At 55.3% G+C, this 22,648-nt stretch overlaps 1 protein-coding gene across 3 annotated transcripts in view; it reads left to right on the top strand.

The window, feature by feature from the left end:
- KCNJ12 (potassium inwardly rectifying channel subfamily J member 12) overlaps positions 1 to 21,913 on the top strand; it is a 52,024-nt gene extending 30,111 nt beyond the window's left edge. For 2 of the 3 annotated variants that reach the window (XM_019281768.1, XM_010392354.3), the window contains exon 2: positions 20,058 to 21,913. In XM_019281768.1, the coding sequence (XP_019137313.1) occupies positions 20,216 to 21,505 (1,290 nt within the window). In that variant the 5' untranslated portion in view covers positions 20,058 to 20,215 and the 3' untranslated portion in view covers positions 21,506 to 21,913. Of the gene's footprint in view, positions 1 to 14,611; positions 14,718 to 20,057 lie in introns of those variants that run through there. The other variant, XM_019281767.2, reaches the window with a different exon arrangement.
- Positions 21,914 to 22,648: the final 735 nt, after the last annotated feature.

Genomic DNA, 22,648 nt, shown 5'->3' with positions numbered 1-22,648 from the left:
GGCTTTGCCTTAATGAGCTGGTGCTGGTTTGCTTGTTAATGATGTGCAGCAGTGCCATGGCCAGACAATTAAGCAGTGTTGTCCCAGGCTCTAATAAGGGCATGGAGATAGCCGGGTGTGAGATGCTGTGGGATCCACGTGTGCAGTCACAGAGCGGGGCTGCACCAAGGCACCCACCTGGGAGCACCAGGGACCCATCCCAACACCACCCACAGCGCTGCCTCCTCCTGCTCCTCCTCCTCTTCCCCTGCCTCAAAAGGGCTAAGGGTCACACAGGACATTGTCCCCATCGTGTCCCCACACTTGGTGAGGACGCAGGGCCGTGTGACGCCTGCCTTCACTTGTGCAATGGCATTTGTTCACTAATTAGCACAATCTGGCAGCCCACACCGTTCTCCCAGTCATTAATTATTATTAATTATTTGTTATGCAAATAGGGTTGAGGAACACAGCGCTGAAGGCAGCACAAACACAAACAGTCCCGGGCCCAGGCGTTTATATAACATTTAGCGGGTGAGGGGGCACCACGGGAGGCCCTGGAGCCATCCAGACTCCATGTGCTGGCCCCTGCATAGGGTCCCCTGAGAGCTGGGGACATGTGGATGGCATCAATGGCAATCAGGGCTGGAGGGGACTGCAGGAGTGATGGATGTGGGGTGGAAAGGGGAAAACGGTGCTTTTCAGGGTCCTGGGGGATGAAAGTGATGGGAAGACCCAAGGGTGGAGGGGGGTGTGTTGGTGATGGGTGGCTGAGGAAGGTGGTTCTGGCAGAGGTGGGAAAGGCAATTGCTGCGTTTTGTGGGTGCTGAGGATGTCCTGTCCCACCTTTTTCCCTGTGGTCCATCCCTAGGAATGGTGTCTGGGGAGAAGTTGGGATGTTTCACCAAAGCTGTTTCAATAAGGGGCAGTTTCCTGTCTCCATCCTCCCAGATGAACAGTGGATGGGGCTGGGACCCACCCATGCATCCCCCCCAGTCCACTACCTGGTGCTGATGGGGCATTTTTTTGGTGCTCCCCACCCTCCATCTGGGGCTCTCTGCTCCATCCATGGCTCCCTTCCCTTTGCATGCGTCTGATCTCACCATTGACCCCAAATGCAGCCACCCATCACATCCCCATATCATGGAGCAATGGCACTGGTGGCACCATGCCACAGGGACACAGGCTGGCAGCAGCAGGGCCCTACCCAAGCCCTGCTTGAGCAATAGGAAAGGGAACTGAGGAAAAAATGGAAATTAAAGAGAGGAAAGAATTAATAAGGATCCTGCCTCAACCACAATGACGTTGTTTCAGGAGAGCTGATACCACACGCTGGCTAACGCTGCTCCTCAGAGTGTTTTGGGAAGCAGAGAGGTTTTGGCCATGCCCAGGTGCAGATCTGGTGTGCTGTGAGTATGGTCTTGGTCCCTGCCCAGCCACTGATATTCCCTGGTGTCCTGCCGCTATCCCCAGCCAAGCGCTGCACCATGAGGCAGCTGTTGGCATAAAGCAGAACCCTGGCAGAGTGGAGATTTGGGGGAAGAAATCTATTCCACAAGGCAGTGCCCGTCCTGCTGGGTGCTGCTGTGGAGCCCTGCCCTGAGACACGGGACATCGTGGAAGCTGGAGGGCTGCTGGCTCTGGCTGCACAGGGAATCCCCCTACAGTCTATGTATAGGTCACCCTGACTACACTGAGCACAGAACAATCTGTGTGTTTCTAACAATCCCCTCTTCCATACACCAAGCTCCATGTGGATCACCTGTATATCCATGTGGATCACCTGTATATCCTCCCCAGCCCGGGTGTTAATTGCTTTTTGCACTTCCTAGATCCCCCAGTCACGGCCCCGTAAGGCTCCTTCCTGTGTTTCCTCCATCCCGGGGTACTTGCCCTTTAGGGGAACGTTTCCTTAGAGGTATTCGCAGCAGGGATGGCAGAGGAGCAGCACTTTGTACAAGCTGTGCTCAGAGCTGCAGCGATGTCCCGACAAAGCTCTCCCATTATTCCTGTGCCTGATGTCCATGGGTAGCTCAGCCTCTTTTCTTCCTTCTCCACTGCAGGAATCAGCTCTGGCTGCTGCCAGGGTTATCTCCATCCTCCAGCTTGCAGCACGCTCTGCTGGTTCCCCGTCCCTGCGAGGGCTGGGGCTCGACCCCGGCCGGGCAGCACGTGCTCCTGCAGCGGAGCACCAGGGCTTTATTCTCACATCGCCAATAATAAGCTCGGAGATAAAATCAGGAGAAAAACTGGGGACTTCTGGAAGTTCCCCGCCTGCTGCCTGGGCACGCGTGCGTGCTCTCTGCCCCAGCCTGATCCCAAGCCTGAGCCGGGGGCTGCAGGGAGGGCTGAAGCCAGATGCCTGTTTCTAATAAAGCTCGGCTCCCGCCGTGAGCCGCGCTCAGCCTCGCCCGCTCCAGATGATAACGGCGGGGAAGCCGCCGCCGGACGGACCTCGTGGTACACGTGAAAAGCAGCTGAAGGTGAAAGGCTCTTGCATCTATGCACTGGCCCTGATTTGTGGCATAAGGATGCTCTAAGGAGCATCTTGCCCCAGCCCTGTCCCCCGTGGGGGGCTCGGGGGGCTGCGGGGGGCCGGAGGCGCAGGCGGAGGCCGGGGCGCTGCGTGGAGCGCAGCAGGAAGGAAGCGCTCGGCGAGGACACAGCCAGCACTGCGTGCACGTCCTTACATGTGTGCTATTTTCAGCTTGACGGGGAGCAGGCCAAGTTCTCCAACAGATTGAGTTGGGAGCTGAAATCCTCCTCTCCTCCTCCCCGCTGCCCAGCACCCACTGCCTGCAGGCACGGCGAGTCCGAGTGTGTCCCGGGCACCTCGCTCTGCCCCGCGCAGTCCGTATTCCCATCAGGAGCCGAACGCACCCTGCTCTCTCTCCCAGTGGTGCCGCTGCCCCACCTCGTAGCAAGGCCACAGGATCTGACCCTGCTCAGGGGCCAGCGGCTGCAGCTTCTCCCTTTCCCACTTGGGCTAGTCCAGATACCCCAGCCAGCATCCTCCCAAACCCAACCCAATCCCATCACGGATCTTCAGCATCACCTGCCTTTGCTTCACTCATGCACACTCCCACCTGCTCTCTCCTTGCTTTTTTTCCAAGCAGAAAATATCCCTCCTTCCCTCCTTCCTCCTCTTCCCAAATTCCCCCTCCCTCACCCCCTGCACTGTGACCCCTCCAGAAGTGCAGCTGCTTTTGCAGCCGTGTCCTTGCCCTGCTTGAAATGCAGGAAAGAAACCGATGTGCAACTTACTGTCTCGGCACCCTGTAATCATTTTGTCAGCCAAAAAACACTTTTGTCAAACCCCCACAGGCAAACTGGGAGGGGATGGATTGGGGAGCGGCATCTGACACCACTCCCTGCTTTTTCCCCCCCTTTTCCCATCCGAGGTTTTGCTTTACAAGTGGGACAAGCATTGGGTTTTTCTCTCCTCTCCCTCTCCACGTGTTTCAGCAACTGTCCAGAGAGAGTGAAAGGAATAAGGGAAATGTTGCAGGAGAGCAGCAAGGCCGGAGAAAATGTATTGCCAGAGGCTGGGTCTGCTCAACAAAGTGCAATTACGCAATGGGAGGAGAAAGCTGTTTGGCCGGAGAAGGGTTTCCAGCAGGGACTAATGGAGCCCCAGGCTTGGTCACCTGGGATGGCCCCAAAGTGTCCCTGGCCCCTTTCAGGTGCTGGGGGACATTAAATGGCTCCTTCTGTCCAGTACATGAGCTGCTCTGAGGGGTCTTACAGTGGGAGGTCAATGGCATTGGTCTGCTTTGTCCTGAAAGCAACAAACTGAGGGACGGCGGCTGCCTGGGCCAATCCTGGGAGCCCAAACCTTTCTCCAGGGCCAAGTCCCTAAAGGAGACAGGGTTGTCCTCAATGTCAACTCTTCCACTGCGGCTTCAGGAGGGGTGTCCCTTTCTCAGCCCCTTCAGCTTCTCTGATGAGTGTCTGGGGTCACAGCAGCAGGTGACAACAGCCCTTTCCTCCAGGAAAAGGGTGGAGGCAGTTGCAGTCAGCATTTCATATGGCCTTGAGGACAGATGGACTTCCTAAGGACAGGCAGACGGCGTGGGGGGGACAGGCTCTACTCCAAGTATGGGGACCTCTGATTTGGGCTCCGCAGCCTGGGAACGTGGCTCTCTCTTCCCTGCTTTCCTTTCGGCTGGCACTTGCCCGAGCACCGGGGCGAGCTGCCTTTGCCAGCCTACATCACATGAGCACCACGGGGAGTTTGCACAGAGCCGATCCCTTCTCCCTAACCTTTCCACTAATGAGGAAGCAAATTCCTGGGATGGCTGCAGCGCTGGAAGGTCGGAGACATCACAGCATGACAGCCCCACGGCTCTGCCCATGGCCCCATCCTCCTTTCCCACATGCTTAGTGGTTTGGGGTGTAATGAGGATCGAGATGTTCCAAGGAAATCTCGTGTCCAGGATGGCACCATTGACTGGAAAAATGATGTGCCACAAAGCAAAACGCTCATCGAGCCCTGCCTAATGAACGGGCAGTCGTTAACTCTGCATGAAGTGTTCGCAGGTCTCCAACACAGAAAAAAAATCCCCAAAACCCACTTGCAAATGCTGCTCGTCTAATTAGGATACCAGGGAAGGCTCATCCATCCTTATGTGTCCGGCATGTCCCCGAATGCACACGTGAAATCCAGGCCATCAAACACTCGGAGCTGGAGTCACAGCAAGACGCTCCCGTCCGGAGACATGTCTTTAAATCATCCCCGAGCTCTGGGAAAACTGCAGACAGCTCGAGAGCGGAAAATGAAAAGGCGAAACGTTGCTCCTGGAGCTCTTGCCCTGAATTATTTGCTCAGCTTTAATAATAAGTTACACACAAGCCAAACTGAAGCCGCTCTGATCGTTTCATGGGGAAAACCAGTCCAGTGGATGCTGCAGAGTGGTGCCTGGTCCCTGGGTCCTCCAGGACCTTTGGGAACTGATGCGCTCTGGGAAGACGGGCTGAGAAAAGAGGGAAAAAAAACCCCCTCTCTCTAATGGGCTTTTGTGCAGTATCCAGGTGTGGGAGCTGGGATTGAAGCTTTTCATTGATTATCCTGCAGTTGGACGGGACGGCAGCGGTGGGGATGATGTTGCTCTGTCTCCTCTTCGCTGGCCCTGTTGCTTCCATGGGTGATAACTGGCAGGCACCAGCAGGGAAAACTCTGGGCTGTTTCCCTGCCTTATTCTAGGCTAGTTTAGCTAAATCTGGCTCGTTTAGGATGAATCACTCCGGCACTGCTGGTTGTGACCTGCTGGCCACTGTGCTTGCTGAGCTTCTGCAATTCCTCTTTTATTGGTGAAAATGAGAAGTTGCTTTTTCTGCCCTTTTCTCTGGGATCAGAGATTGCCAATAATGATTGCCTTAAACACAGGCTATTTCCCAGCTTGCTGGGGATGGGATTGCTGGGTGTTCAGTGCCGGTGGCACCAGGAGCCAGGCCAGCTCTGTGTTAACATGGTCCAACAGGCATCTTAATTTAACTCTCCGCAATTTAACTCTCCTTAATTTAACTCTCCCCTTTCTCAACTTTATCTTTTTTAATGGAGCAGAGTGGATGAGGTCTTGCCACGAGCCATGTGCTGCATCCTGCACACAGGGCTCTGGGCTGCTTTCCATGTGTTTCTCATGGAAAGGTGATGTCTGGGCTGGATCCTGCTCTGTTGAGCTGCAGTGGATCCCATTTTCTCTTGTGCCTGATTCTACAGGATCACATGGAGCACACGGAGCTGTTCACACTGAGTGCCTGTAGCTGAACACATCTCCCTGGGTTTATTGGTTTGTGTTTGCTGCTTTTTCTCCTGTTCCCTTTCCATGGGATTATTTATAGCCAGGCCAACTCTGCTCCCGCCCTCCTCTCCCTCTGACATACCCAGGTGTTACCTTGAGGAGGCAGGTACCTTGTTCCCAGTGAAGGATGCTGTCAAGGCTTAGCCCAAGGGCACAGGTTTAAAACTTCCTGCAGGAACAATTTGCTGCAGGAATTATGCTGAACCAGCCAAACTGGGTGGTTTCAGGGGATCAACCAGGACTGTGCTGAGATGATCTCACCCTCTTGCTTCCAGCCTGATCCCTTTGCTTGTGTAACTCAAACATGTTTTGCAAGGAAAATCTAACCTGATGATCCTTCTCCCTCTGGACTGAGCCAGGACCTGATTTCGGTGTTTCTGGAAATAGCAAAATATAATTTTTTCCCCACATCTTCTTCTCTTGTGACTCCCGTAAGAGCCATGAGGATTCTGCTGATGCCAAGTCATGTGCCCGAGACAGCAGTGGGTCTGGGCTCATGGTTAAAGGACGTGTAGATGAGGCACTTGGGGACATGGGTCAGTGGTGGCCATGGCAGTGCTGGGTTAACAGTTGGACTGGGTGATCTTAGAGACCTTTTCCAACCCTAATGATTCGGTGTGGTGCAGGAAGGCAGGTGGTCTCCAGGAACCCAAAGAGTGGCTCCACATCCACCTGGTTGCCATCCGGACCCAGCAACCTTTCCCCCAAATAGAAAACGTGCTTTTGGGGTAAAAAACCCCTACAAAACACATTAAAAAAAATCAGTATCTGCGATGCCATCTGTGTCTGCAGCGTGGCACAGCAGGGACAAGCTGTGCCCAGACCGCCAAGCACCTATGCCAGGGAGCTGAAAGAGGTGGCACAAGCCTTCCTCCTTCTTTTCTCCCCCTGGGAGAGGAATGTCCTGTTTCTCTTGGGAACAACATATCTCCTTGGCATCTCTCTCTTTAGAAGCTTTGATTTCTTTTCCAACTGTGGCTCTCTAGCCTCAACAGCATGTCTTGGATATTTTTTTCTCCCAGCAGTCCCCCTCCTGTTGATCCCAGGGGGAAGGCTGGTTGGAAACCTCTCCAGGAGCCTTGGCCAGAGGTGATGGACAGCTGGGGGCAGCGAGTTGCCAGTTCATTTGTTTTCCTCGATGGGGTTTCAAAAAAAGTGATGGGCTGATGAGTTTGGAGTCTCAGGGGGGCAATTTCCCTGGCAGCATCCAAGTTGTGTCACCTCTCTGCTTGGCTCTGTGACGACAGTGTTGATTTGAATTCTTCCAACTTAAGACTGATTTAAATGATGGTGAAGTTGGGGGGTGGCGTGTGGGAGTAGAGCACTGAGCGCTATTCTTTTTCGGTTGTCATATGCCTCCATAAAGACTTCTGCCTTGGGGATTTGCATAGATCCGTGGTCCAGATTGTGCTGCAAAACCCACCGGTGGTCCTCAAAGCTATGGCAACGCTTCTGTGCTGGCTCCCGAGGCAGATGAAGCTGGGAAGTTTAGGTGTGTTTGCAAGTCTTATGCCATGATTGTTCCTTTCTGGGTTTGGGGGATGCAGACGGGGCTTAGAGTGCAGCTGGGAGACTCTGCTCCCCTCCTGACCCACAGTGTTCCCCCTCCTCTGCAGCCCCATCCCCTGGGGAATGTCGGGCTGCACCTTTATTCTATTACTTCCTATTCTATTCTATTCTATTCTATTCTATTCTATTCTATTCTATTCTATTCTATTCTATTCTATTCTATTCTCCTCAGCATGTTCTGCTTTGCCGAGCGTTCCCAGCCTTGCACTCCAAACCGCTCTAATTTGATGGCAAGATGGTGAGGTCAGGAAAAAAAACCAACATTCTCAATGTTTTTGTGAAAAATAGGTGTTTGGGTAATGACCTCATGGGGAGGGAGGCTGCAGAGTGAGCCAGTCTCCTACCAGTGAAACCGCAGGAGGCGAACGAGTGGGATTGTGCAAATGTCCCAGCCACAGGGAAAGCTTAATTCGGTGGTTGTAATAGCTGAGGACACGCACATCTGTAGGGAAGCAGGCTCCCTTCCTCGCGCTGCTCCCAGAAGGGCTTGTTTGTTTAATTTTATCTCGCCGAGAAAATTATAAACGGAAAAAAAAAAAAAAAAAAAAAGACAACCACCACTCTGTGGTTTTACTCAGCTGCAGCACAAAACCACCCCAGCGGAGCCTGGAGAGCGCCGGGAGCGAAGCCCTCGCCTGAGCCCAGGTATTTCCGAGGGGAAGAGGGGCAGCGAGGGGCCGTGTGACGGCGGCAGCCCCCGCGCTCTGCCAGGACCCCGCTGCCTGCTGGCACAGGGCCAGGCAGGATGGAGCCGGCTGTAGGAATCATCAGAGCTGGAGAAATCCGGACATTGCACTCGCCACTCTGCTCCCCCACTTCCACCCCGTGCTGATAAACCCCACTGCCCAGGGCAGCGGTGTCCTAGAAAGAGGGAGGTATTTTCCCTTTGAGAGGCTGGAGGAGGATGGGGGTCTCTGGGGACCCCAGCACAGCAGCCTGGCTTGCCCAGGCGCCACCAATGCACCTTCTGACCGAGCAGAGTGGGCAAGGTTGTATTTTGGGGCAGAAAGTTGAGATCTTTGTGGTGGTTGGTGCTTTGCAATCTGCCATGTAAACCCCGCCACAGAGATGGCTGGTGCGGCTGGATAACGTGGGAGCGCCTGTGCTCTGGTTTCAGCTCATTTTCCTCGCTGTCATTAGTTTAAATTTCCGAGGGAGCCTGGGCTTGGCATCAGACGCTGACATCCTTTAATTTAACAAATGTAAAAACGGGAGCGTTTCCAAGTGGAGTGATTAGAAACGTCCCGCTCCGTCCCGCAGCCGCGGTGCCGGGCGCTGGCCGGGCCGTCGCCCCGCGCTGTCACCGCCGCCCCGCTCCCCCCGCCGGCAGGGCTGCGGCTGAGACCTCCCACACTCGTCACACGGGTGTGACATCCCATCATCACCATCCCTGCCCGCTGCTCAGCGCTGTCGGGAGCTGCCGATGGGCCCGGCTGGCAAGGAGCAACAGGGGGGCTGGATGCAGGAGCTCAGCTCGCCGAGAGGAGGGACGGGGACGTGCCCCCCGTGCCACCCCCGCAGCACCCACTGAGACCCCGTCACCCCTTCGCCCTGGCAAGGGCCTTCTGCGCCTCCGGGTTTGCGTAGGATGGCGCGTGTCCCTTCTAAGCTGCTTAATGAGGGTTAAGAAGCTAACGGGCTTATTTCCAACAATGATTTCCATAGCTCTGCAGGTGTCCCTGGAAGCAGAGTGGCCCTGCTCCCATCCGGGAGCATCCTGCTGGTGTTCCCACCAGCCAGCCTGTGCTGCCATGAGTTTGTCAGTCCTCAGCCAGCTGCCTGAGTCAAATCGGCGGCTCTCTTCAGGGTGGTTTAACACCTTGTTACAAAGATCCAGGCTGTGGTTTGGGTAGGGGGTGGCATCCCTATGGATACATCCCCCACCGCCCTGGTCCCTCTCACTCTGCCTCCAGAGCATCTCTGCAGCATCCCTGGGCGGTCGCCTGGAGACGGCCGCTGCGGGTTGCCACAGCGACGGAGCCTTCACTCAGCATCCCTCCAACTCTGCAGCCTTGGCCGAAGTTTGGCGAGAGAAAAATATCCCAGGGAAGGGATTCCACCCTCCCCTGGGGTATCAAAAACAGGGCTGGGGAAACTGAGGCAGAGCTGGTGGAGTTGGAGGCAGACATCAGGTGATGGAGAAGGGTTTGGAAATTGGCTGCGGGGTATAATGGGGTAAAGAGTGGTGGAAATGGAGCTAGTGGAGGGCAGGGGGTACCTGCATTCTCTGGGGTGGGGGTCAGCACTTTGGGGGGCAGGTGCTGGTGCAGCACCTCCACATGAGCCCTCCCAGCAGCAGCCATTGACAGTCACCATGGCAATGTCGGCTGTGCTCAGGCATTCAGCATGTGCTGGGATGGACTGGAGGGGTGTGCACACCCTGGGGGGGATCAGCCACCCAGAACCCAGACAAAAACTTGGGGTCCCCTACACAGAATTGGAGGACTGGCCACAAAACCATCAGGGTCCCTCAGGGATGAGGTTCCACAGGGTGACATGGTGGCACAGGCTGATGCCTGGCACTTGGGACCTGCTGTGGTGAGGGAGAGGAGGGTGAAGCCCTTTGGGGTGACCGTGGCTGTGGTGCCCTCCACCAGCCCCACCACAAAGGGCTCCCCCCAGTCCCAAGCCTATAATTACAGACGATGTCCGTGGAGGGCGAGGAGAGGTTACGTAACTTCAGCGTTTGGAAAATTCTTTCTGCTCCCTTATCGGCTTTATAAATATCTCGACCTGGGGCCAGGCCAGGCAGGGGGGAAGGCGATGACAAGGGCTGCTGCCAGTCCCCATGCTTGGGCCCCTCTGCTCACTGTGCCTCAGTTTCCCCATCTCTATGGACAAAAGCATCCCTGCTTCATCCCGCTGCTGTGTTGAGGGGAGAGCTCCTTGCTGCCTATGGGACCAGCAAGTGCTTTTCCCCTCCAACAGAAAAAGAGGGTGATTTTTCTTCCTCTCCTGGAATAGGCTTGAGGGTGGTTTTGGGTCACAGATCTCATTAAGTGGCAATTAAGTGGCAAGACCAAAGAACCAAGGTCCTGCTTGCAGCACTTACTGCCTTGCTCTAATCTGGTATCACATCCCCCAGGTTTGAATTTGTTGCGTCCTTCTGGCTGGTCTTTCACTTCCTAAAAGTCCCTGGGCGGGGGCCATGCAGTGCCTTTGCCACTGTATTTTCCCAGCAGGATGCTGGGGGTGAGTGCCTGCCCTGTTCCCCCTGCTCCACACAGCACCATCCCAGCCCTCCTGACCCCCTGCCACCGGCACAGCCAAGCCAGGGGACAGTGGGATGCTGGTGCGTGGCTGATGACCACTGCAGGAGCTCCAGGGTTTGAGGGGGGGCTGGAGCAGGTCCCCTGCTCACGTGCACTTGCATTTACGCCACTTGCAGAGTTCTGTGCCCGCGGGGATGTCGGAGGGCGGCCGGGGCCGTGTCGATAGGAGCACGCACGACGCACACAGCCAAGGGCGGCCGGGCCGGCGTTGTGTAACTCTCCGTGAGGCTCTTCACCAGGGGCATGTCACCGTGTCCCAATGCCACCAGACTTGTCATCCTCCCCAATGCCACCAGACTTGGCCCCTGTCCCAGCCATGGGGTCCTTTTGCTCTGTGCCCGCCCATTGCCATCACGGCCACCCAGCCATGCCAGGATGCTGCGTGATGTCTATTTTTACCGCTCAAGGGATGCTGGTGGGCAGGACCAGGACCCCAGAGGTTCTGCAAGCTCTTGTGGGTGGCAGCAGCATGACACCACCTTTACCTCCCCAAATCTTCCCTTGACAGCATTTTGGGCTTGCCCGCTGGTGCCCTTCTGCTTGTCAGCCCATGTGTGCACACACAGCAGTGCCCGGGCTCGCCAACACCAGGCTTTGCACTTGCCTTGTTCATTGTAGGGTTGCCCAAGGACACACGTGGGGGCTGTTATTTTAGGGCTGGCCAAAAAAAAATAGGGATCCCTTCATTGCTGCTGTGATCCTGCAGTGTGTGCCTGAGCGAGCCACCCACCAGTGACCTGCTCTGTGCAAAGGAGCAGGGAGGGAGCACAAGCAGATGTGCACCAAACCTTGATGGTTTAAAAATGACCTTTTAAATACCTTAAATGCCCAGATCTCTGCCACAGGCGTCTCTGTGGCTCGTCTGCTGAGCCCCTTAACAACAGAACCCAAGGCTGGGGCACAGAAATACTGAGTCATTTTAGGGATCTCAGTGTCTGTCTGTCGGGTTCCTTCATGGCCACCTCAATTTGAACAGGGCTTTCCAAGCAAGGTGGGTGGCCTGGGAGGGACAATGGGTGGCCTGGGTGGTGGCAATGGGTGCCCTAGGATGTGGCAGTGGGGTGTCCCACAAGACCTCACCCCCAGGCTGTGGGCTACCAACCTCAATGGATGCTGACGTCGGGCAGAGATTTGACTTCTTGCTGCCAGGGCCAGGCTGAGAGGGCACCCATGGCTGGTCCCCGTGGGCAGGGAATGAGGGAGGATTAATTGAGTCTCTGATCTCTGACGGCGAGAGGGGATGGGAGCAGTGACCCCCCCAATGTTATGCAATGCCTGTGCTAAATCTTCATGCAGCAGATAAAGACAGTCCCCAAAATACCCTGCCCTGCCTTTGCTGCCCTTCAGCTACTTGGTTTTGGGGTCATGCCTGAAGTTTGGGGTTGTCCAGCTCTCCAGTGACAGCAAGGAAGGGTTGAAAGGGCAGAAACATGGGGACAGAAACATGTTACCCCTGGGAAGGAGGTTTCCTCCAAACAGGCTCTGCTTGAGGAATGAGAGCTTTAAAGGGAGCCCTCACAAGATTTGGAAGACACTGAAACTCATGAATTGGTGTGGGCAGAGCCACGAGCTGTAAAAACAGAGCACAGGCCTTTTTTGTCTTGGAGATGCCGGACAGCATCACGAGTATGCCAGGGGAGCTGGACACCCCCAAGAGAAAAGGACAGGGATTTTTCTTCCTCTCCTGAGAAGATGGGGTTTGTGTCATGGCCATCATTAAATAGCAAGAACAAAGTGGTCTTGCCTTGGAACACTGACTGCCTGGCACCGCTGTCTGATCCACCAGTTCGGAACGAGTCTCATCCTTCCGGCTGGTCCTTTGCTTCCCAAAAATCTCTGAAATCCCCTCCAAGCTGCTTCTATTCCAACACCCCTGAGACCACTAAGGCATCTTGGGCTCCCCACCACTGTCACACCGCGATTCCCCTCCCTGCCCCTTGGAAATGCCACTGAAGGTGCACATCCCCCTCGCTGGCTGTGGCTCCCCGGGGCCGCGGCCGAGGTGCCAGCTCCTGTACATGTAGGGAAGAAGCGAGGCTGTAATCTGAGCTCGGGAGCAATTAGGCAGGACATCGGCAAAGTCCCCGCCGCCCGCCCGCTCCCTCGGCCGCCGGCACCGGGCTCAGCATCTGCGGCTCTCGCTGCGATCGCGGGGTAAGTAGAGCCAGGAGGGCGGCTCTTCCCGAGCTTGGCATGTCCTTCCTCCCCGTTTCCTTCCTCCTGGGGTTAACAATCACGTGTAGGGCTCTGCCAACACCTTAACCCACGGCAGTGGCAAAGAGCACTGGAAACGCAGCTTTTCAGAGGTGGAAATGACAACTTTGCTCTGGCACGGCCATGGAACCAGGAAAACTGCCCGCGATAGTGGGACACAGGCTGTATTTCTCACCGAGAGTTGAGCAATTGTTAATGTTTTGATGGAGCAGGAATGACAGTGGGTTTAAGGTCCAAAAAAGAGTGGAGGGTGCTGATAAGAGTTGATGGCTCAGCCTTGCTTACATCCCAACTCCTGTGACTGGAAGGGATGTGTGTATCCTGAGCTGGTTCTCATGGTCATCCTGCTCCTTTCCGTGCAGATTCCCAGCTGGAATGCCACCGTGGGGAGATGCCATCGCTCTCCCCACAGCTCCTGGCTCTGGCTGGCAGCTCCGTCGCTCCCAACCTGCCACGTGTTGTGCCTTCAGGATAAACATTTCCTGGGCGCGGGCTCTGCCCACACACGCGATTTCCCTGGAGCAGAGACACGGCTCGTGGAGTGGGGGGGTTTGTGTTAGGTGAGAACAAGTGAAAACCTGCCTTGGGACTAATGGGATTTGGGAAAGAGGCCTCAATTGGAGCAGGGCAAGCGGGAGGTACAGGATTAGTCTTGCTGCAGGCTGAACGAGGATGAATGGATCCAGATCCGTCATCTCCTGCCGCTGACCCCAAGGTGTGAGAGGGCTCTCGAAATAATCCACGCCTGTGATATCCCAGGGATGCTTCCAATCACTGGTGTTACCTTCAGGATAAGGAACCCCACAGCACTGTGGCCCTCAGCTCATTTCTATCTGATTGGTGATAAAATCCACTTGGAGACATTTGCCCTTTCTGCCTTGCTTTTCCCTTTCTTCCCACGGTGGTTTTTAGCAGCTGGATGCTCCCCCCTTGGTCAGGGGCAGGGCTGGGGCAGGGCTGTTGGCTATCCCCTGAGCCTTTTGGCACATGCTGGATGGGAACCTGCCATTCCCAATGGAAATCCGTGTCCCTGTAGAGGCCCCAGCTATGGCAGGCAGGAGCGTGGCCGGCTGATTCCAGCTCTGCCATCATCTGCCTCAGCCTCATCGCTGGGGAGGTTTGGGGCTGGAGCTGAAGCCCAGCACATATGCAGATTTGGGAACATGCAGGAGGGACCAGAGCCATGTGATGGAGACGCCCCAAGGTCACTGACCCATCCAAGAACGCCCTCTGGCCCACACAATCCAAGGATAGAAGTTTCTGGGAGGGAGGCACCCACCACAGCCTGGGTAAGGAACGGGACTTTCTTGGGGACTTGCACAACCCGCTGGCACCCTGGGCACAGCTGGGCTAGGTGGTGTTTCAGTTCTAAGCCCTGGACACCTCCCAGCCATGAGTCCCACCCAGGGGGGCTCCTCTTTACCCTCCAAAGACCCCACTGATCCAGCATCAGCCATCTCCATCACCAGTCCCAGCCCCACCAGCTCCTGAGGCTCCTGGGAAAGTGGTTACCGTGGCAGGACACGGGGAGAGGGGACAGGGCATTGCTGCTGCAGAACCTTAATTTGTAGGGCCCCGGGGCTGCTGGGAGCAGATCTCTGACGTCCTGCAGGTCAAATCCTGCTGGGTGCAGGGTCCAGAGCATCAGCAGGCTGGGAAACCTCCCCTCCCCCTCGTTAAATCCCTTCCCCGGCGCAGGACAGTAGGTTACGGGACTCGACCAGAGGTTGGATTTAAGGAGATTACAATTTCTCCCCCAGGATAATCTAGAAATTCAATTAAAACTCTCTGTCTCCAGCCCGGGCTGCAGCAGGGCCCTGGGGCACCCTGTGCCCTGCAGCCATGGCCGGGGAGCGCTGGGGTCCCCCCGGGCACACACCAGGTAAGGGCTGACCCCTCCTCTGGGTTTTGGCTGGAGCCCCCCCTGCCTGGGGAGTAGCTGGGGCTCTGCCCCTTCCCAGGGAGATTTCCTGGGATATTAAACTCGTCCTCTGAGCCGGGTCAGCTGGGGGGGCTGTGGGGGTCTGCAGGGGGCTGTGGGGAGGGGTAAGGGGGTACCTCAGAGGTTTGGGTGAGTGTCATGTGGACAGAGCAGTCTGACTGCATCTCCTGGGGTTTTGGGGTGTCCCTCGGCAGCCCCCGGTGCAGGTTGTCCCTGCCAAGGCCTGCACCCCCCCTTGCCCTCATCCTTCCCCCCAGCCTTGTCCTGCTGTCCAGGCGTATGGATGCGAGCAGATGGAAAAACAGCCAGTGTTTTTCAGGAGAGTGAGATGGGATTTCAGGACCTGGGGCGTGGCAGGGCTGGCTGTGGTTTGGGGTGACAGTGGGTGCTGTGGTGTTCCCAAATCCCTCTGCCACTGTCCTGCAGCTGGGCAGGGGTACAGCACCCAGGAGCAGTGGGAGGCAGCGGGGGTGGATGTACAGCCCCGGGGTCCTGTCCCTGCAGGGTGTGGGTGCAGGGATAAGTGCTGGAGCTGGAACAGATATGGAGGCAGCTGGACTGGGATGCTCAGTCCCCACATCACATCACGGAGTTTGGGGCCAAATGAGTGCTCAGTGCAGCCTTTGAAAGGATCTTTCCCAGGATCTCTCTGATCCAGGGCACATTTAGCAGGAGTTTTAGGGTGCTTAAGCACAAGCCCATCACCCTGCAGAGGCCACCTGGCCCCAATGGTGACGAATGCTGCACGTGGCCTTTTTTTCTCCTCCCGTACCCGTGGCATCCACACGTGGCTCAGGGGGACAGGGATGAACCAGCATGTCTCTCAGCACCCCGTCACCTCCGGTCTTGCCACCAAGGGCCTTCCTTGTCCCACGTGCCTCAGTTTCCCTTCTGCATGTGCCACCAAGGCTCACAGACAGTGATTTCTCGGCCGCTTGTTGGAAATAGGGGAGTATGTGGGGGTCCTGGGGATGGGTGTGTGCCCATGGCTGTTTTCTTCCTGTGTCCCTGCCAAAACGGAGCAGTTTTTTCTCATTAGGGATGTACTGTGGTGGGAGCCTCTTTCCTGACCTCCGTGGCAGTGGAGGGGAAACAGGGGGCCATTTATTCTCATTTATTCTCATTTATTCTTTCTATGTCCTAACCTGGCCTGCCTTGTGCTGACCCTGTATTTATCGGCAGCGCTCAAAGACAGGGGGTTGTAGGAGGGAGTTATTCTGGCCTTGCTGCTGCCCCGGCATGGCGCGGGGAGCCCCCAGCCCCGCTGCCTCCCCTCGGTTTGTGGGTGCCCCGTGCCGGGTAGCTTTGTCGGGACGGGATGAACAGGGGAGATTTGGGCTCCCTCGGCTGTGCCGCACACAGAGCTCCCTCCTCGCCGCTGACATTGCTGTCCTGCTGCTGGGGCATGAAGGGCATCGCCGCGGGAGATAGCAGCGTTATCTCCCGGCGCAGGGCAGCGTTATCTCCGGCGCAGGGCAGGCAGCAGCACCGAGGGTGACCTGCTCACACCGTCCCCTCCCGGCCGGTCACCTCTCCTGCTCCGCGCACACGGGACCTGCAAACTCATCATGCCCAAACTCAGCTCCTCCGAGTCCCCACAGGGACGATTCCACCTGAGCACAGCCCGGTTGTCTGCACACTTCCATGAGAAAATCCACGCTGGGAGGATGCAAGAGGGGGGTGGCGGCCGAAACGCGTCCCCTCCAGAGGTGCAGGGAAAGGTGTGATGATAAATCGCATTGACACATTCAGCCGGCTCTAACTAATGACTTCCCCGGCACTCAACACGTTTTCCCAGCGTGCTGGCTGTTCCCAACATTGTTGTAACATTTAACATCCCTTTTAAGAAAAAAATAAAATAAATAAAATTAACTGTGCAGCTGGCAGATTGCTGGAGACACTTGGATTCTCTGCGGGGAACCGCTCCGCGGTGGGAGCTGGGTTGCTGCAGTTTCGTGGCAGGAGTTGTTGCCTCTCTTCTCAGCTCATTAGCTGGGGCAATCCACGGCGTCGCTGCCTTCGGAGCCGCGGGGAGCCGGGGGCCGCTCATTCCCGAAACTCGTATTATGAGCCTGTTTTGTTTCCCACATGTTAACACTGTTAGCTCTGCACAGGACGCGTGGCACGAACGGCAGGGGATGGTCCCGGTCCTGCCCCACAGCCAGCATGGGCTTCCCTGCGCTGGAGCTGGGCTGGGAATGGGATTAACGAGCAGTGATTGTCAGGGGAAGTTTTGATTTTGTTCCTGTGAGGGAAAATTGTGATAGGCAGGCTTGTGAAACTCCTGGGAAGCAGGCAGGAAGGGGGATGAACCGCCTGTAACACCTCTGGCAGCCCCCGGGGCAGTTCTGGCTGTGGGGAGATGACAGGGTGGTGCTGGAGGATGCACTCCTGAGCCAAGGAGATGTGGGGTGACCACGGGGATGTTGTCCCCAGCTGGTCCTGCCACGGGTTTCCATGTGTTTGCATCAGCCCTCTCCCAGCCTGAGCCTCCCGCAGCGGCAGCGTGGGGCTCCAGCCTTCAAATTTAAACCAAACCAGAAATTCAGCTTTCAGCAAACTCGAGAAAGTGTATTTCCAAACAAAACTGTGCTAAATAAAGGACGATCCGCAGGCGGCCGCCTGCTCCGGCACATCCACTTTGCTGCCTTTATTTAGCCGCCGTCTCCCCAGGCTGCCGCTGCCGGCCTGGGACGGGGGGGGGTCTGTCCCCCCAGGAGCTTCGGGAAGGACTAAGTCCGGGAATGTGGGGTCCCAGATGGGAAATGGGCTGAGTCACAAGAACTTCCCTGGACCCGAAACAGAATCGGCTCCTTGGGTCTGTCCTGGCATCATCCTGCAGCAGAGGGGTCCCTGGAACTCTGTGTGATATGGGAGGAAAGGGTGAGGGTGGGGGTGAGTGAGTGAGTGAGTGAGTGAGTGAAGGAAGGAAGGAAGGAAGGAAGGAAGGAAGGAAGGAAGGAAGGAAGGAAGGAAGGAAGGAAGGAAGTGAAAAAATGAATGATGATGATGTGAAGGAAGGAAGAGAGAAAAGGATAAACAGAGAAAACAAGAATGGAAGGAAGGTAGGAAGGAGGGATGGGGAAAGGGGTGCAGGCAGGGGGGAGCAGTGATGGTGACAGGGAGCCTGAGGGTCCCTGGAAACACCACCCCAAGTGAGAGCAGCACAGCTGCCTCCGCAGTCACCCGGCCACAGCTCCCCCTCCAGCACAGTTAATCCAGACCCCAGCTAATCCTCTCACAGGTCACTGGGGGCTCATTGCATTTTGTTCACTTCTCAAATGCATCTAGAATTAATTAAAAAACCCGACTCTAAATTCCTCCTGTGGCAAAAGCATTTGGTGCATTGCCCTGGGGTGAGCCAGAGGAGTGATAGGGGGGCAGCATTTTCTGGCCCAAAATGCTCAGATCTCATTTTAAAAAAGAGGAGAAGCGTTAATGGATGCGCCCAGGATGAACAGGAGGAAGTCTGAGGGTGGGAGACCAGGTTGGTGCTGGGCAGCTGGCCTGACAGATCAGCTCTGCAAGGCCACTTCGGTCCTGTTTGACTTCCAGGGACTGTAAGATTGTAAATATTTGCTCTTAATATTAACTGTTTGTGCCTATTTTACTCTCCCCTGTGGCCCCAAGGAGGGAGAGGATCTCATTCTGTGTATGAGCAATCCCTTGGTCTGCTGAGATGCCAAAAAATAACTGTTGCTCTCAAAAAATCAACTTTGGGGATAAAAAATGCTTGTGCCTGGATTGCACCAGGGGGAAATGTGTTGTTTAGTGTAGGGTGGTGGCCCACATAGGTCTGTGTCCAGCACCTGGGAGGTTTGGGCAGGCTTTAGTGCTCCTGCTTGTGGTGCAGGGCTTCTGGAGCGTTTCTGGATTCTCAGGCTGGATTTGGGGAGCATTTCAGTAAACGGCAGTCCAGGGTATCATTGCGAGCTGGGATGATGCAGCCCCAGGCAGGTTGTGCCTGGCAATGCTCCCTGGTGCTGGCGCTGGCTGGCCCTGGACACTGTGTAATGGAAAGGGTGTGTTTGTCCCAGCGTGTCCCCGGGCACTGGAGCTGATTGCAATCCATTGGTCGATTGGAATGGACCGCATTGATCAGGCCAGCGGATCCGGCACAGCACGTCCAGCCCGGTGGCTTCGCTGAGCTCCAGGCACGAGCTGGGGTGTCACGGGGGGCTCTGCACCCGCTCCCCCACCACGTTGTTGCACTGTGCAGGTCTCAGTGCCAGCAAGGCAGTTCCACCCTCAGTGGCACGTCCCATGTCGCTAAATAATAGAGTGACCTGTGGCAGGGAGTGGTGTGTGGAGAGTTCCTGTGGTCCCATCTCTTTGAGGTGCTTGGAATGTGACACATGGCTTCTCCACGATCCTGTCCACTCCCTAATGCAGCCCCATGAGGGGCTGGAGGGTCCAGCAGCCTGGCAGGCTGTCACTAGGTTCCCCTACCACACGCTCACCTCCACCAGGGAGCCCACCAGGCCTGGGCCACTTCTCCCATGTCCATGTCACCTCTCTCTCAAGCAAAGTTGAGTGTAGGTCCTTGACCCTGCAGCTGAGCCTTCCAGAAGGGACCAAAACAGCTCCCCATTCCCCAGTGGCAGTTGCTCCTTCATGACACTTGGCCAGCTAAACCCATCTGTGACCATGGATGGCTCCATGTCCCAATGGATACGTTGGGAAAGTTGCTCCTCAGGACATCTGCCCCGAGCAAGTGCCTTCCCGGGACCTTCTCCAGCCGGCTGCATGTTGGCTGTGTCCTCTCCCATCCCCGGGCAGGGGGACAGAGGTTAAATCCACATCTCCCTGTGCTTTCCCTCGAGCCCAGAAGAGCTGGTGCTCCAAGGTCGGCGCTGGGCTGGGCGTTGATCCATCTGGCACAGGCAATGTGAACTGATGGAGCCGCTTCCAGGAGTACCTTTATTGATATCTGTGTCCCAAGGAGAACAGCTCGGCCTCTCCACTTTCCTCTCTGGTGGCAGAGCTCGTGGGAAAAGTGAAGTGGAGAAACTCCAGGTTTTTCATCTGCTGGAGTTGTTGAGTGTCCCACAAATGCAATAAGATTTGTTCACTCACTTTCTACCATGAAAGAACAAACTCTAACACCTTCTCCCTTCCACCTGTGTATTTTTTGGGAGCAGCCCAGTGAAGGAAGGGAGAATTAGAACAGTGTAAGGGGTTGTCAGTCAACATGCAGCCCATGAGAACCACTGGCCAAGCAGCCCCTTGGGTCCCTGTGCCGTGAGAGGTAACGGCCCTGTCTTTGTTTTCTCATTGCAGAGCCTCTCACAGGATCCGTGTGGTGACGTGGCAGCCAAGACGTGGAAATTTGGGACTTCTCTTCCACTGCAGCAGAATTTGGGGGGTGGGCAGGGGTGGGTCAGGGGGACATTGGGAGTCGCAAGACCCTTCACCTTCACTGTGGGCTTGGCTCAGGGATGACTACAGGCAGAGTCAACCCTTACAGCATCGTGTCCTCCGAGGAAGACGGGCTGAGGTTGACCACCATGCCAGGTATCAACGGCTTTGGCAATGGGAAAATCCACACCAGGAGGAAATGCAGGAACAGGTTTGTAAAGAAGAATGGTCAGTGCAACGTGGAGTTCACCAACATGGACGACAAGCCACAGAGGTACATTGCAGACATGTTCACCACGTGCGTTGACATCCGCTGGAGGTATATGCTCTTGCTCTTTTCCCTGGCATTTCTGGTGTCCTGGTTATTGTTTGGGCTGATTTTCTGGCTAATTGCACTCATTCATGGAGACTTAGAAAACCCGGGTGGAGACGATACTTTCAAGCCTTGCGTTCTGCAGGTCAATGGCTTTGTGGCTGCTTTTCTATTCTCCATTGAGACCCAAACGACGATTGGGTATGGCTTCCGCTGCGTGACCGAGGAGTGTCCACTCGCCGTCTTCATGGTGGTGGTTCAGTCCATCGTGGGCTGTATAATCGACTCTTTCATGATTGGTGCAATAATGGCAAAAATGGCCAGGCCCAAAAAACGGGCCCAGACATTACTTTTCAGCCATAATGCAGTAGTGGCGATGAGAGATGGAAAACTCTGCCTGATGTGGAGAGTTGGGAACCTACGGAAAAGCCACATAGTAGAAGCCCACGTACGAGCTCAGCTAATTAAGCCCAGGATCACAGAGGAAGGGGAGTACATCCCACTCGACCAAATAGACATTGACGTGGGGTTTGATAAAGGCTTGGACCGTATTTTCTTGGTGTCTCCCATCACCATTCTCCACGAAATCAACGAAGACAGCCCCTTGTTCGGGATAAGCCGCCAGGACTTGGAGACAGATGACTTTGAGATCGTCGTCATCCTGGAGGGCATGGTAGAGGCCACAGCCATGACGACGCAAGCTCGGAGCTCCTACCTGGCCAGTGAAATCCTGTGGGGCCACCGCTTCGAGCCCGTCTTGTTCGAGGAGAAAAACCAGTACAAAGTAGACTATTCCCACTTCCACAAAACCTACGAGGTGCCGTCCACCCCCCGTTGCAGCGCCAAGGACTTGGTAGAGAACAAATTCCTGCTGCCCAGCACCAACTCCTTCTGCTACGAGAACGAGCTGGCCTTCATGAGCCGCGACGAGGAAGAGGAAGATGATGACAGCCGGGGTCTGGAGGACCTCAGCCCGGACAACAGGCATGAGTTCGACAGGCTTCAAGCCACAATAGCGTTGGATCAGCGGTCGTACAGGAGGGAGTCGGAAATATGACTCTTGGTCCTTCCGTTGACTTTTCCAAGGGTATTTTTTTTCCTCCTCTAATCTCTTCCCCTACAACCCGCTCAAATTATGCAGAACAATGCAAGTGCCATAGGAATGCTTGAGAAATTAGTATCGTTCATAGTTTTCAGTTTCATCGCAATAACCACTGAGCGGTCTGCAGGAGGGGACGGTGGCAGGCCACGGCGCGTCCCCTGTGCCTGGCGCCCATGGCAGGGCCCACGGCTCTGGGGGATGGATGGACGGATGGATGGATGCATGGACAGAAGGAAGGATGAGAAGAGGAGGGTCCGTGGGGTGCAGGCAGGCGCTCACCCCGCGCGGCCCCGTGGGGCTTTTCTCTCCCCACGGGGAAAACGCCAGTGTTTTCCTGGAGCCGAGCACTGCGAGATCCAAAAAGAGGAAATATCAGGAAACAAATCTTACTCTCTCTCTCTCTCTTTCTTTTTTTTTTCCTTTTATTTTTTAACTGAGCAGCAACAACAAAACAATTGCTCCTTCGGCAGGCAGTCTGGTTCAGCTGCACAAGAACAACACTTGAAATAACATGCAACATTAACGTACTTCTTTTTAATTTGGGGAAAAAAAAGGGGAGGGAGGTGAGAGGGTTTTTAATTTTTTCACCGCACCGTTTGGGAGACTGTTTACTAAAATAATAATAATAATTATTATTATAACAATAATAATAATAATATTAAATCTGAAAGAAGTCATTCAGTATTTTTTAAAAATGAACAAGGGAATGAAGAAGCCACTGGGTTCTTTGAGGGGGTGACTTGTTGGGTAGATGCAAGAGCTAAAAGTTAAGATTGCATCCAATTTTGGGGTGGTTTTTTACCACTGGCATGGCTTCATAGGCAGAAAACAGATGTAAGTGACTGGAGGTCAGTGGCAGTGAAAGAAAGTAGTGGAATCATTGGCAAAGGAGGTAATAAGGATAAGCAGGACTGTGACAGAAAAAAGCACTGTAAACATGGTAATTAGCCAATTTCTGGAAATGTTGGGTTTCTGGGTGGAAATGGGGTCTGGAGCATCAGCTGCTGAAGTGTTGGGTTTCCCCCAACATCTCTGATGGGGAATTCCTAAGGTTCACCATAACTGGGACAAAACAGTGAAAAGCACAAAAATGAGAGT

The sequence above is a fragment of the Corvus cornix genome, chromosome 14 (assembly GCF_000738735.6).
Source record: "Corvus cornix cornix isolate S_Up_H32 chromosome 14, ASM73873v5, whole genome shotgun sequence".
Lineage (NCBI taxonomy): Eukaryota > Metazoa > Chordata > Aves > Passeriformes > Corvidae > Corvus > Corvus cornix.
Note: the sequence above shows the minus strand (reverse complement) of the source record. Positions and strands in the feature narration are given on the sequence as shown.